The sequence below is a fragment of the Callospermophilus lateralis genome, chromosome 3 (genome assembly GCF_048772815.1).
Source record: "Callospermophilus lateralis isolate mCalLat2 chromosome 3, mCalLat2.hap1, whole genome shotgun sequence".
Classification (NCBI taxonomy): domain Eukaryota; kingdom Metazoa; phylum Chordata; class Mammalia; order Rodentia; family Sciuridae; genus Callospermophilus; species Callospermophilus lateralis.
In genome coordinates this window covers 96067308-96082981 of record NC_135307.1, presented here as the reverse complement: position 1 = coordinate 96082981, position 15674 = coordinate 96067308, and the positions used below count along the sequence as shown (strand labels likewise).

Sequence of the window (15674 nt, the reverse complement as noted above, 5' to 3'; positions counted from 1 at the left end):
AACTAGAATGATTATTTTAAAATGCAGATTTGTATATGTCACTTACTCATCTTGAAGAATTTTAATGGGTTTACATTGCTCCAAGAGATCAGTGTACTTAATTAAAAATCCTCTTTCTATATCTCCCTTTCTGCCCCTCCCTCTCTTCCTTTTCCCCACCCTCCCCTTTTTTAATTTTGTTATTAATGTAATTTTGTTAATAATGATAGATTCACATGAAATTGTAAGAAATAGAATCCTTTATACCCTTTATCTTGTTTCCTCCAAAGGTAACATCTTCCTTGCTTTACTATTAAACCTTAGATTTTTTTAAAAAAAATATTTTTATGTGGTGCTAGTAATAGAACACAGTACCTCATGCATGCCAGGCAAGCGCACTACCACTTGAGCCACATTCCCAGCCCCTAAACCTTAGATATTCTTGATCTTGTATCTGTACTCTAGTCACATCAGCTTTTTAAAATGTTCTTTTTGAGCCAGGCAGGATGTTGTAGGCCTAGAGTCACAGCTACTTTGGCATCTGGCTTGGGAGTCTATCTAGAGTCCAGGAGTTCAAGACCAGCTTGGGCAACATACCAAGACCCTGTCTCAAAAAAAAAATTTTTTTTTCTCTTCTTTCTTTTAACACAGCCCCTGTAGAATAGCATAATTCATGTTCTTCTTTCTACCTGGAACTACACTGTCCTCTATATTCATACCCTTAGTTTTGTCTTTATTTTGTTATTTTTTACAAACCTGAATTTATCCTTCATATCTCTGCTCCAACACCGTATTTTTCAGGGAAGGGTTTTTTGGTTCCTCCTAGCTGGATCAAGTTTATTTGCTTTATATCCTTCTGGGACACATGTTCTTTCCTTTCATAATATTTTTATCTGTGTCTGTATTTTAAACTACATTCTTACTAAATTATTTATCTTTTTCTTTAGAAGACTAAACTCCTTATGGTAGGAATCATGTCTGGCTTTGATCATTTTTATTTCTCTAGTACTTATTATATTACCTTCACATACTATGCTCTCCTTAATAAGTATTTGTTGGTTGGATGAATAAAGTAATTACAAGTAGGAAGAAATTACATAAAAATTACTGAACATTAACTGGGTGCAGCAGTACATGTGTAATCCCATCTACTTAAGATGTTGAGGCAGCAGAATCTCATGTTTGAGGCCAGGCTGGACAACTTGGTGAGATTCTGTCTCAAGAATGAAAAGGGCTGGGGATGTGGGGATGTGGACTCAGTGGTGGAGCACCCAAGGTTCAGTCCCCAGTGCTGATTGAAATGCATGCATACAGACACGTACACACAGATATGACCAATCACTATTTTGATAGTTTTGTTAAGATTTTTTTCTCTTATTTTTATGTTCTTAGCAGCAGATTATAAATTTTATAAATTTCCAGTTATTAACCAAGTATCTTTTTATTGTTTATTATTTCACACTGTATAAGACAATGTAGCAAGCATCAGGATTGCCCCCAGACTTTATGAAATCACATTTCTCTATTTTATTTTACCAATCCTGTAATTATTTTTTATAATTTTGTAATTAACTTGAGGAACCTGTAGTATATAAAATATTTCAGGAAATTATGAGATTTTTACCTAACAACATAGTTTATTGATTAAATTCATGAATTCCAAACGTGGGTATTCATGGAAAAAGATCATTCTGTTGAGAATTTTCTTAAAGTAATGGGATATGAGTTGTTTGAAAGCATAAGATATAAATAAAAGGTAGTCTGGCTATAGTTTCTTTTATAATAAAGAGTAGCTAGTTGGCAGTCAGTTGAATAGACAACATTTAGCCTGGATTTTATAGGACATTGAAAATTGGGTAATCTGAACTTTTTAGAAAGTAACTGTATTCCTAAGTAAATAGTAGCAATTATCGATAGTAATTAGATTATCATTTTACATCATTCTTTGAATTACTTCAAAAACATAAAAATTCATGTTGTGACTTAACCACATTTATTTTGCAATGATTTAATAGATGATAACTCAGGCTCTTTTTCAATTTTGTTGAAATTAAAGTATTACACATACACACTATCCTACTTGTGAAAATATTTGTTGTCCAGACATTGGTATCACTTATTTTTTCAGCATTCATACTAATTATTCAGTTTTGGGGGTTTTTGACTCCTAGACAAAAGAGGGTAGGGTTCAGAATAGGTGGGAAATAATGCCATACTATTGAAAATGAGCCTAAGATTCTTACCAAAGGCAGAATGGAAAAGAGACTCTGTACGTCCATTGTAAGAGTGGAAAAGCTTTAAGAAAGAATTCTTAGGGAAATTGACTCCCTAAATCTACCCATGTTTATGCTTTTTAGAAAATCTTTGTGGACCCTAGAGATGGGCAGCCTCTAGTTTGAACCAGTGATATAGTTCATTTTAGAGATAAAGATGGTCACGACTTTCTTAGCTTCACATTTTCTTTTGTTTTTGTTTTCTTTGAGGTACTGGGGATAAGTCCTCATACATTATCAGGCAGATGGTCCAACAGTGAGCCAAATTCCTAGCCCTCTTTTTTTTTTTTTTTAAAGTTTCCTTGATGTTAAGGTTTATGTAGTGATAAGATTTGCTTTAATGTAGTTATTAGGAATAAAAAGAAATTCCAGAAATTATATTTCTCAATTAGAGTTTAGAAATACATTTTTAAATGAAAAATTTTTTATTGTATTTAAATTCCCTTGTATTTTAACAGCTTTTTTTTTTTTAACAGGTAGCCAATATGTTCTACATTGTAGTGATTATGGCTCTTGTATTACTTAGTTTTGGTGTTCCTAGAAAGGCAATACTTTATCCTCATGAAGCACCATCTTGGACTCTTGCTAAAGATATAGTTTTTCATCCATACTGGATGATTTTTGGTGAAGTTTACGCATATGAAATTGATGGTAAGAATTTATTTGTTTTGGTTAATTTGTTTTAAATCAATATTATATCAGTTATATTGCCTATTTTTCAAAGTCAGATTTATAATCTAAGCCCCATATAATACATTACTTAATCCTGGGGGAAAAAGTAATTGAAAAAGGTTTTAATCTTTTTTTAGCTACAAGCAGTAGAAATCTGGCCCAAATTGTTGTACAAAGTGAGACTAGTTAATTATGAGCTCACAGGACAGAAAGTTCAGAGGTGGAATGATTTTTAGAGTTGGTTATCATACAGATTTCCCTTAGCAGTGTAAGACTGTCACAGCAACAGAAAGACACTGTTAATCCTTGACTGATTTTAGAGGGAAACAATTCCTTTTATAGAAATTCCCTTTGAACCTTTGTTTTCATCTTGTTAGCTCAACTTGACTTCAGCCTTTCCATCTCTAAAAGGGTTACTAGCAAGTGGAGTGGGAGTACAATGATTAGTTTAGACCAATCAGGATGGATTGAATATTGAAGAGCCGGCTCAATGGTAAATGACAAAAATAATATCATTTGGAAATCTTGAAGAGCTTAGAGCATGTTGTTATATAGGGGATGACAGTTTTTAGGATTCTATCAAATTTGTGAGTATTGTCTCTAGGTAAGGCAAATATATGAGTTAACCTCTACCTATTCAACCCATTCTTAATTAAAACATTGTCTGTTGCACAATTTTGTTACCATTCACATTTGACTCCTATGATTATAAATAATAACCTAGATAATTTGTAAACATAGATGATACCATCGGTTTTCAGGGATACTCTTCTGCTGACCTCCACATTTGAGTTGTAATCCTTATTAGTTTTCTCTTATTCCTTCTCTTACTCTTTCTCTTCCTTCTTCTGTCACTCTTCCTTTGCCTCATACCTGTGTTTCTTCTTTTCCACCTATTTATGGGTGATTAGGTCAGGGGCTGCCCAGAAAGAGAAGATTGTAATTAGGTTAGTGAATGGTTAAATCAAAGATTGTGATCAATAGTCATTCTCAGATAATTATAATAGTAACTTTTACTAATCTGGTAAAATTTTGAGTTTAATGGCTACCTGTTTGGTTCAGTTTAAGGCATTTGTTGTCTGCTATTTTTCTAATGATGTTATCTCTAGTTGGGCAGTTGTTAATAAAGCATTGGGTATGGTTTTTGGTTTCTTGCATCTCTTTCTTGTGTATTTGCTTCCCCATACTAACCTGAATGGAATGGAAGTTGATTTATAAAACTGTTTAAAAGTAAAAGGACTTTATCACAATTTTTCTCTAAAATCATTTTAAGGAGTAATACAGCCATTATGAGAATCTCAATGATTAAGACACCAAAAAGACAATTACTAATTTTAGTTAATTAATTAATAATTTAGTAATACTAATTTAAATAGCAAATATGAATTGCCAAGTGTACTATAAGTATTTGCATAGGAATTGTCACTAATTCATGATTATTTAATTCTACTCTTTACCCTCCTAAATTAATTTATGGTATTCCTTGTGACTCTCTGATGGGTATTAACACTATTACCTCCCATGTTTGTATTTAGCTATGTTCTGATTTCTGAAACATTTGTAGGTGAGGATAATGACAAGCCATGAATTAAAATCTAGTCACTATGTATTTAAAAAGCGCTTTAGCAACTTTTTCATTCCTCTTTTTGGGATTGTAAATTGAAGTCAATAATTCTTGTTTTCATAAATTTACTTGCTTTGTTGTGAGTCTACCATACTTTTTAAGATTCCAATATTTTCCTTATAATAATGTTATACCATGACTCAGTCCAAAACTTTTATCCTCCTTAATGATTCTAAGGCCAAACCCTGCCTTGAAAGTAGACATAATATCTAAACATACTTCCTTGTCTGGAAGAGTGGTAGAACAGAGTGCATCCACACCCCTCACAAAATCCTCTATATTGGAATGCTTTTAAGTTGGAGTTTCTATGGTTGCCTCTCTAGAGTCCTTTGCTAGAATCTGTGAGACAGGTTTATATGAAATCAAAACTTATTTTAAGTGAAGTAAAAAGATTAAACACTGATTAATAGCAGTTACTGGCAGATAACTATATTTAAAATTCTTTTTTTTTTTTTCTTCATAAAGTGTGTGCAAATGATTCCACTATCACCGAAATCTGTGGCCCTGGAACATGGTTGACTCCATTTCTTCAAGCAGTCTACCTCTTTGTACAGTATATCATTATGGTGAATCTTCTTATTGCATTTTTCAAGTAAGAATTTTATTCAGTTGCATATTATTATGATATCATTTGATGATATGCCCTTCTACTCATTTTGAAGGAAATATATAGAATTTAAAATCTAAAAATTTTATCAGCTTAAAGTACTCAAATCATGGAAAAATTACATATAAGAAGTCATGCTTTTTCAAATCAAATAAGTTCTAAATTTTAGATTTTATTATTTTTTTGCCTTTTTTGCGGGGGGGGGGGTACCAGGGATTGAACTCAGGGGTGCTTAACCTCTGAGCCACACCCCCAACCCTATTTTGTATTTTATTTAGAGACGGGGTCTCACTGAGTTGCTTAGGGCCTCACTAAGTTACTGAGGCTGGCTTTGAACTCGCAATCCTCCTGCCTCAGCCTTCCAAGTCGCTGGGATTATAGGCATGTGCCACTGCACCTAAGTAGATTTTATTATCTTTCAATGTACAGTTCTTTTATAAATTTGATCCTCATTTGGAATTTTTCCTATGTTACCAAGGAATTCATATTCAATGTAGAAAGCAGAAAGGCAAATATAAAATTCATCAATAATTCTACTCTTTTGTGGGGGTTGGGGGACAGGTACTGGGATTGAACTCGGGGACTCCAACACTAAGCCACATTCCCAGCCCTATTGTATTTTATTTAGAGACAGGGTCTCACTGAGTTGCTTAGCTCCTCACCATTGCTGAAGCTAGCTTTGTATTGTAAGCCACTGGGTTACAGGCTTGCACCACCATGCCTGGCTAATTCCATTCTTAATATTTAGGGGTACATCTATTTTAAGTGAATGTATAAACCATGTTTTCTTTTAAAAAATAATCTTTTATTTTGTGGTGATACATGGCCTATAATCTTAGCTACTTGGAACACTGAGGCAAGAGGATCATGAGTTTGAGGCCAACCTTGGCAATTCAGTGAGAGTCCCATCTAAAAAAGAAAAAAATTCATATATTTTCTATGCTATTTTTAAGTAAGAAAAACATGAACATTATCCAAATTGATCAATATTTCTCTCCAATTTTGGGGGGGGTGTTGAGTGGGTGGGTACTGGGGATTGAAATCAAAAGTGCTTTATTACTAAGCTACATCCTCAGTCCTATTTATTTTTTTTATTTCAAGACAGGGTCTTGCTAAGTTGCTGAGGCTGGTCTCAAACTTGGAATCTTTCTGCCTCAGCCCCTGAGGAATTGCTGAGATTACAGGCATGTGCCACTGTGCCCATCCAATCTATTTTTAATGACTGCTTGATTCTCCATTATACAAATTATAATACTTTAAGCCAATATATTATTTTGCTCAATTAGATTGTACTTTTTTGGTCTTGAACACCACATTGCGATTTGAACAATACGCAAGTATTTCTTTAAAGTGTTTTTCTAAAAGTAGAACTGTTCAGTATGTGGATTTTTTTAGTTTTTTTTTTTTTCTCCCCATTTAAGTCAAAATATAGTGTATCCTTCAACTTCTTGCCAACTCTGGGTATTATTATTTTTTAATGGTTGCCTTTAAAAATTTTTTTTTCTTTTGGTTGTAGATGGACTCAATACCTTTATTTTATTTATTTATTTTTATGTGGTGCTGAGGATTGAACCCAGTGCCTCACATGTGCTAGGCAAGCGTTCTGCCACTGAGACTCAACTGTAGCACAATGGTTGCCAATTTGATAGCACATAAAAGGATCTTTTTTTTTTTTTTTTTGGTACCAGGGATTGAACCCAGGAGTGCTTAACCACTGAGCCACATTCCCAATCCTTTTTATTTATTTTGAGACAGGTCTCACCAAGTTGCTGAAGCTAGCTTTGAACTTGAATTGCTCCTGCCTCAGCCTCTCGAGTCACTGGGATTACGGGCATGTGCTACTGTACCCCGCAATTTTTCATTTACTTTTTAGTCTTGTTTATTGAAGGGTATTTGTCCTTACTTAGTCCAGAATTATAATAAAATCTTTAGTATTTAAAACTTTTTTAGATAAGGTTAACTAAGTTTATTTTTAATCTTTGTTATTCTAGCAATGTGTATTTACAAGTGAAGGCAATTTCCAATATTGTATGGAAGTATCAGCGTTATCATTTTATTATGGCTTATCATGAGAAACCAGTTTTGCCTCCTCCACTTATCATTCTTAGCCATGTAGTTTCTCTGTTTTGCTGTGTATGTAAAAGAAGAAAGAAAGATAAGACTTCTGATGGACCAAGTAAGTAAAATAAACTAAGGCAAATGTTTTTTTCATGTAATAACACCTTGAAGACTAAGTAATGATTTTACTCAATACAATGTAATATTTAACATTATTGGTTAATGTTATTGTGAAGGCTTTTGTTAAATGTGCCTGACCAAAGGAATTTTTAGGTGCAATTTGATGATCTATAAAAGGAGGTTTAGTATTAAACTCCTCTTTGGTGATGACATCTCAGTTTGTTTTTATTAAAATGGGGGTTATATAGATTATGACACTTTAGCTCTTCTAAACCATTTTTTTACTGCTCTGGGAACAATGACAATTATCTAAACTACCTGAAATTGATTACTGTGTCAAATTGTGCTTAAAATTTTACATTGGCTTTCTATTCCACTAGCTGAGTTCTGAAATTCCTCTGACTGGGTATGTGAGGAAGATTAAGAGAGGGGGAATAGTGTTGGAAAGGAGAATTAGAAGAGAATAACTTACCTGAAACCATTTTACTTATATCACACCAAGAAGGAGGAAAAAAGAAAGACACTTGGCTAGTGCTTCAGAAACACAGCACTAAAAAGAGAAAAAAGTTGCACAATAATTTACAAGACTTAGGAGCTAAAGTTTGAAAACCTAGTAGCCCTTCAATGATTTGTTTTTGTCTTTCCTCCCTTAGAACTTTTCTTAACAGAGGAAGATCAAAAGAAACTTCATGACTTTGAAGAGCAGTGTGTTGAGATGTATTTTAATGAAAAAGATGACAAATTCCATTCTGGAAGTGAAGAGAGAATCCGTGTCACTTTTGAAAGGTTTAGAAGTTGTTTAATTATAATTGATTATATGTTTAATTATAATTGATTATATTAATTATGTATCTTATACCTAGTCATTGTTTAATTTATTTTGTCAAGCAAATAGCTTTTTATTATATATTGGAAAGACAGTTCAGTTCTTTACTTCTAGTACTTTATATAATTCAATCAATCCTTTGTTGTTTTTTAATGGTGCTGGGGATCCAGCCCAGGGTCTCAGACATGCTAGGCAAGAACTCTACCTCTTGAGCTACATTCCTAGCCTTCTTGTAATTTTTTGACTATAGTTTCAGGGTTAATGCTGTTTTCTACTCTGGAGAGAAAAGTAAAACTATCTTCACTATTTTTAAAGCCTTTCTTTCTTTTGATTGGCCTTACTATATTCTGGAAGCATATGATGTTTTTGTAGTTACAGTAATGATAATTCTTTGGATATGTAACTGTATATCTATATTTAAGAGAGTAAATTGGAAAAAAAAAAGCATTTCTAGAAACCTTGTGTTTTATTATAATAGCATTAGCATTGGATTCTTCTTAAACATAAAGAATGCCTTGTATAAATAAATAGCCAGACTTTATTTTCATAACTTACTTCGTTTGTTATAAAACAATGCATTTAAATTTTCTTTGTATTGTCATTTATTTGAGACTACAAAGAGAATTTCTTCATTTATTTTTAATATTCATAAAAAGCCTATTTCTCCCCTACAGAGTGGAGCAGATGTGCATTCAGATTAAAGAAGTTGGAGATCGAGTCAACTACATAAAACGATCATTACAGTCATTAGATTCTCAGATTGGACATTTGCAAGATCTTTCAGCCCTGACAGTTGATACATTAAAAACACTCACTGCCCAGAAAGCTTCAGAAGCTAGCAAAGTTCACAACGAGATCACACGTGAATTGAGTATATCCAAACATTTGGCTCAGAACCTTATTGATGATGGTCCTGTAAGACCTTCTGTATGGAAAAAGCACAGTGTTGTAAATACACTTAGTTCCTCTCTTCCTCAAGGTGATCTTGAAAGTAATAATCCTTTTCTTTGTAATATTTTCATGAAAGATGAAAAAGATCCCCAATGTAACATGTTTGGTCAAGATTTACCTGTAATACCCCAGAGAAAAGAATTCAATTTTCCAGAGGCTGGTTCCTCTTGTGGTGCCTTATTCCCAAGTGCTGTTTCTCCTCCAGAACTGCGACAGAGACGACATGGGGTAGAAATTTTAAAACTATTTAATAAAAGTCAAAAATTAGGCAGTTCACCTAATAGCACACCACACCTGTCATCCCCACCAACCAAATTCTCTGTTAGTACACCGTCCCAGCCAAGTTGCAAAAGCCACTTGGAAACTGTAACCAAAGATCAAGAAAGTATTTGCTTTAAAGCTGCAGAAGGAGATAGTATAGAGTTTGGAGCATTTGTAGGTAAGTTTGAAATGAAAATAATTAGCTAGTTAATAAAAATATTGTAGGACAAGTGGACTGTTTTTTGTGTAGTTCTAAACATCTTAAAGGAATTAGAAGTGGGGAAAATAAGTTGATTTGGGCTTTAAGAGTTATATTTTTGGGGATGGGGCTGTAGGTCAGTGATAAAGCACTTGCTTTGCGTGTATGAGACACTGGGTTCCATCCTCAGCACCACATAAAAATAAATAAAGATACTATACATTCATCTACAACTCAATAAATTTTTTAAAAAAGAGTTATATTGTCATATATTTCTTTAGTAAAATTTACTATAGTAGCAATGTACACAAAAATTATTTGGCTTCTTTCAAATTTGAATATATCTTTAATTGAATTTGGTCAATTGTTGGAAGAACCTGAGTGATTTATATATGTAAGGTACATAGGGAACAATAGGAAGGTACAGGGAAGTTGTAAACAATAGGCAAAAAGAACAATATAAATAGGATGATTTTTATTTTTATTCAAACCAGGACAGTTTTAAATTTTTTTATTTGTAGTTGGACACAATCCTTTTATTTATTTTTATGTGGTTCTGAGGATTGAACCCAGGGCCTTGCACGTGCTAGGCAACAACTCTACTGCTGAGCCACAACCCCAACTCCCCCAGGACAGTTTTTATAGTGAAAGGTACATTGCTAATAATTACATTATATTGACTGGGAAACCAGGAGTCTACTTGGGAAACCAAGACAATCATAGCTTGGTTAACAATGGGATACATTAGGCATTTTATTTTGATCATGTGAAAATCAAGAGTGTGCTTACACAAACCTAGATACACAGTAAACACATGATATATAAAGTCATTGATGACATAAAATGATATTCTATTTTACAATAAACTTTATAAATGGAAGGAATATACCATAATGATACAAAGTTATTATCAAGTATTATGTATTATATATAATCATGTTGCTAAGCTTTTATACAATTGGCAGCTTAGTAAGTTTATTTACTACCCCAACTGTGAGTTATAGGACATCACTTATGCAATAGTCATTTTTTAGCTCCATTGTAGTCTTATGGGACTACCATTATATATGCAGTCTATCACTGACTAAAACTTTGTGGTGATATGGGGAGAAGTCTTTAAAATGTTAATAAAAATATAAAATTAGACAGTTTAAGCATGCCACATCTTTCTTCCCCACCAACCAAATACATGTCTATGTTTATGATCTGTCTTATAAATCTAGAAATGAGAGCACTTAAAAAAGGAAAGAATCATTCTTATACCTATGATAGATTAAATAGGATAAGAAAAGAGAAAAATATTTTATTTTTGCATTGATAAAACATAATGACCTTGGTGAAAACTGTTTCAATAAAGAAGTGATACAGGAAAAGCCAAATTAAAGTGCAAATGGAGGAGAGAATAAAAAGGGAATGATTGTGGGAGACTTTGATTTTTGTGTTTATCATGTTTTGTTTTTAATGTTAAGGGAGATTTAATCATTTTTAAATGCTGACAGTGTGCCATTTGGAAGGGAGTGAGAGAGTAGAGAATGCTTTATAGACCTAGCCGAGTTCCTGTAATTTGGGAGAAAATGGTGTTTTAAAGTATTTAACAGAATTTTTAGTAAATAATTTGGGTTGTTTGGAGTATAACCAGAATGTTCCAAGGTATGAATAATGCCCTTTATTTTTCCATCAGGTGATTTCCTACCGTTGTCTTCAATACTTCTTGTAGCCTTCCCTGCATAGAAATTTATCTAGTCATGAAATATGTGTAATGATTGTGTAAGGAATGTGTAATAAACCATTGTAAAATATAGGAAGTCCAGCCTGACAGGTTATCTAGGTACTCGACACACTAGTACTATGTACTAGTACTGTAGGCTATGTGGAGTTTGCTGTGGGTTATAGATACATAACTTTTCCTACATAGAATTTATCCTAATCTATTAAAACAAAAATTTTTTTCCAGTGCTGGGAATGAAACCCAGGGTCCTAAAAAACATTTTGTCCTGTTTGATAATGTATTACCAGTGGGGGCTACGTATAATTAGTTTTTATATTTTATTATTCATAGTAAGAATTATTGTTTCCCCCTTTTCTTTTAAATTTCAAGCTATTTACTCACATTAACATGTTGGGTTCTGTTTGAAGAACTTTTGCTATTAATATAAACTGAATTACAAGTCTTCATCAGCTTCTTGGCAAATATTTTAATAGTATTTAGCAGAAATGCAAAAAGAAATTGCAAAGCCATCAAAATTACTTGAAAAACAACCTTCATTTGCCTTTATAGACTTTAGACAATGTCATTTACTTGATAAGGAAGAACAAAAATTTTCTATTGTGATTTTTTTTTTTTTCTGTTAAAGGGCACAGAGATAGCATGGATTTACAGAGGTTTAAAGAAACATCAAACAAAATAAAAGAACTATTATCTGTAAGTACATACTTGTAAGAGCATGATTTATTTTTATTTCACAATTTTGATACTTAGTTCAAAGTAGAATTAAACATTTTTTTCAGTAAATACATAGTTTTAGCAGAGACCACCAACATGATAATCCCACATATTTGAAACTATACACAATTTGAAAGAAAGTAGAAGCAGTTGAGGAACATGAAAAAAAAATGTACAAATAGCTTGCATTTTTTATTAGCTAAAATTAAAGCAAAAAACCACCCATTTAGCATTTTTCTCAAAAATTTTTCCTGGCCCCAAAGTTTATTTACAACATGATCCTGGCTCAAGGAAAACCATATCCTAGAAATAAAGAGATATATGTAATGTACAAAGGCTAGATTTTCAATAAATGTTTAAGTTTTGAAATGTATAGAACAATTAGGAAAAAAAAGAAAGAAAAAGAAAAAAGAGGAGGGTATGTTTTCTGCCTGAAATCAGTTTTTTTATTTCTTAATATTGCCTTCACAAATTACTTTTAACACTGAAGGGCAATAATGTAGCTAAGCCAGGCACAGTGGCACCCACCTATAAGTCCAGCAGCTTAGGAGGCTTGAGGCAGGAGTTCAAAGAGTTGATATGCAACTCAGTGAGGACTAGGGATGTGGCTCAATGGTCATGTGCCCCTAAGTTCAATCCCTGCCCTCTCCCCCAGTAATAATAATAATAATGTATCTATACCAAGATATTTAAAAAGACCTAGAAAAGTACTATGCTTCCTCGTCCCTTAGGGAACTCACATTGTAGAAATGATCAGGTGACAAATACAATTATAAAAAATATTTTTTTCCCTGCTGGGGATATAGTTCAGTTGGTAGAGTGATTGCCTTGCATGCATAAGGTCCTAGGTTCAATCCCCAGCACTACACACAAAAACATTTTTTTTTTTCCTAAAGCTATCCCCAGAAAATCATAACCTAGAGTTTCTATAGGTAATTCTTCCTTATATAATCCAAACTTAATTGTGTAATTGTCAGAACATATTACCTTACATATAAAAGGTAGAATTAAATGCACTTTGATATTTATACTAACATTTGTGTTTTTAATTACATATATTCTGATTAAAATATTGAATGTAATGTCTAGTAACTAGATATTGTTAACCTGGAATTTAGTTAGTGATTATATGCAAATTGAGATATAATAATTATGGGGTTTTTTTTTCTGTATTTGCCTTTATGCTTGAAAATAGTTATATAGTTTTCTTGCCTCAAATAGGAACAGCAGAACGATGTTGAAAACACGATTTTGGAGTATTCTGAGATGCCTAAATATCAGGTAATGTTTCATTAGTATACATGGGAGTCAGAAAATTAGATATAGGATGTAGGTATGGTTTCAGTGGACGTAATCATAAAACCATAATTTGCAGTGTTTTCTAACCATTTTAATTCTATGGCATATTTTTAAAGGTCTGAATTTTCTATTATGTGTAATTATTCAGGAAGAAAGTGCTGAGTAAATGGATTAAGTGCATGTAGCTACCCTTAGCTAACACAGGATGAAAAGAGAAAGAAATGAGAAATAGAACAGATAAGTCTCTATCAAAGTTAGTTTATTTATAATATGGAATTATTTAAATAATATCTTCTTTTTCCTATATGCAAATTATTATTGTATTACCACACTCTGGTGGCATCATTTTGCTGTTGCAAAGCAATTGATACACATAGAACAAAAAGTTAAAGAATACCTCTTAATGGAAAAGAGTGAAACAACAGGTTTCCCAACAGGTTTTATCTTTTAACAATAAATGTAAAATAGAGGAGTACACTAAAAAGTCTCATGTGGACAGGTTTCTTGGAAAAAACAAGAAGAAAGTGTAAGGTCCTGTAAGTTAGTAGAAAGATGGTAGCTACTGAAATGTTTTGAATTAAACAATTTTGAGTAATTTTCTAAAACTATAAGAGAATAATTAACTCACCTCATGATGGGTCAGTCTTGATCATTTGTGGATTTCTGATGAAAACTACAGACCCTTTTCCTAGAAAAAGCACAGATACATACTTTTTCTATTAAAGTAGGATTTTACAGTTGCCTTGAAAACCTATGCATTAGTTTCAGGTTAGGATTCCTTTTCATAGATAGTTCTGGAAACTGATATGTCATTGTATCCAAGAGTATATCAGAGAAAGTGTTTAAAACAGATAAAGCAAACAAGAAATAGCTTGAACTGATTCCAGGAGAAACAGCTCAAATCAGAAAGTAAATTAGAGTCTGTATTGTAACCATAGAAAGTAATTCAGCACTTTTTATCTTGTTTTTATACATTAGCTACATGTGAAGAGCAAAGCTAGAAAAGTTAATTTTTCTTGAGATACAAGTTAATTTAATTAAAGCTCTACTCTATTGTAGTAGTAACATTTTGAAATCCACTCTTTCTGAAGGATGGTAGAGGTTTGGAAATTTTTTAAAGGTTGCCTAGTATTGTTGTAGTTGAGAAAACAAAATAGTATGCAAGTGTGAGATCTTCCCCAAATTGTTCAGTATGATTTATGAGTTCATCTGGGGGAAAAAGTGATTTAAAGAAAGAAAGAGAATTAGCTGTTAGATACTGAAATATTTTGCAGCTAGCATGGTTAAAACATGAACACTTAGCAGAACATTTTATCTCACCTAGAAATAACCCTTCAAAAAATTAAAATTAATAAGGAATGTTGTCTTAGAAATTGATGAGGAGAGAAAGATTTTGGACAGTTGAATGGAAATTCAGGAAAGTTGCTTATGTTCTCATATCACATCATAAGCTTGGGTGAATTTTTAGAGTTAAATGTAAAAATTCAAAGCTTAGAAAAATTTTAAGGAAATAGGAATATTTTTCAAGTCAGTAAAGCAAACAGGATTTTCTAAATGTATAAATAATAGAAAATAGTAAGGGACATTGTAAAGACATTTAAAGATCTTATCTGGGGGCTGGGGTTCTGGCTCAGTGGTGGAGCGCCTACCTTGCACATGTGAGACACTGGGTTTGATAGTCAGCACCACATAAAAATAAACAAACAAAAATAAAGATATTTCATCCATCTATAACTAAAAATTTTTTTTAAAAGTCCTTATCTGTATAAGTCAGAACAAATTTGAAGAAAATTTGAAGTTTGATAAAAAATGAGAAGATAAATCCTTTGGTATATATAGCTTATACAAGTATACTTTATTCAGTAACAAAGCTACTAAGCCCATTAAAAAGAAATGGCCTCCTCCAAAGCATTATTTTCACTATGTTGATATAAAACAGCAGCTTCTCCTTCCCATGAATCAATAATGACTTTATTTTTTTTCCCCACAGTTTTCTTAATTTTCCCAAAATTTTCTTGAACTTGTATTACTATGGAAAGGATTCATTCAAATAAATTTATGACCAATAAGCAATTGCGCAGGGTGTTTTCATGAAGTTTGACATTGAAGAAAATAATCATGATCTAAAATATACATTTGTTGTCCAGATAGAATAAAGCATATTGAGCTAAGTAGATCAAGAGACTCTTTTATATTATAATAGTGGCTTGAAATTCAGTTCAGTTATTTTAAAATTATATACATGTATAATATATACAGAATGATATTCCTCCTGGAAACACTTTGAAACCTGTGAGTTCTTTTGCTGGATTTACGGAATGTCACAAGGCTAACATTTCTCTTCATTCAGAAAAAGGTGAGT

General features: G+C 32.4%; 1 protein-coding gene across 3 annotated transcripts in view; it reads left to right on the top strand.

The window, feature by feature from the left end:
• Trpm7 (transient receptor potential cation channel subfamily M member 7) overlaps positions 1-15674 on the top strand; it is a 103200-nt gene that overhangs the window by 59735 nt on the left and 27791 nt on the right. For all 3 annotated transcript variants that reach the window (XM_076850776.2, XM_076850775.2, XM_076850774.2), the window contains 8 exons: positions 2729-2903; positions 5014-5140; positions 7147-7331; positions 7987-8119; positions 8834-9549; positions 11925-11992; positions 13235-13294; positions 15572-15668. In XM_076850776.2, coding sequence (XP_076706891.1) covers positions 2729-2903; positions 5014-5140; positions 7147-7331; positions 7987-8119; positions 8834-9549; positions 11925-11992; positions 13235-13294; positions 15572-15668 — 1561 coding nt within the window. The remainder of the gene's footprint in view (positions 1-2728; positions 2904-5013; positions 5141-7146; positions 7332-7986; positions 8120-8833; positions 9550-11924; positions 11993-13234; positions 13295-15571; positions 15669-15674) is intronic.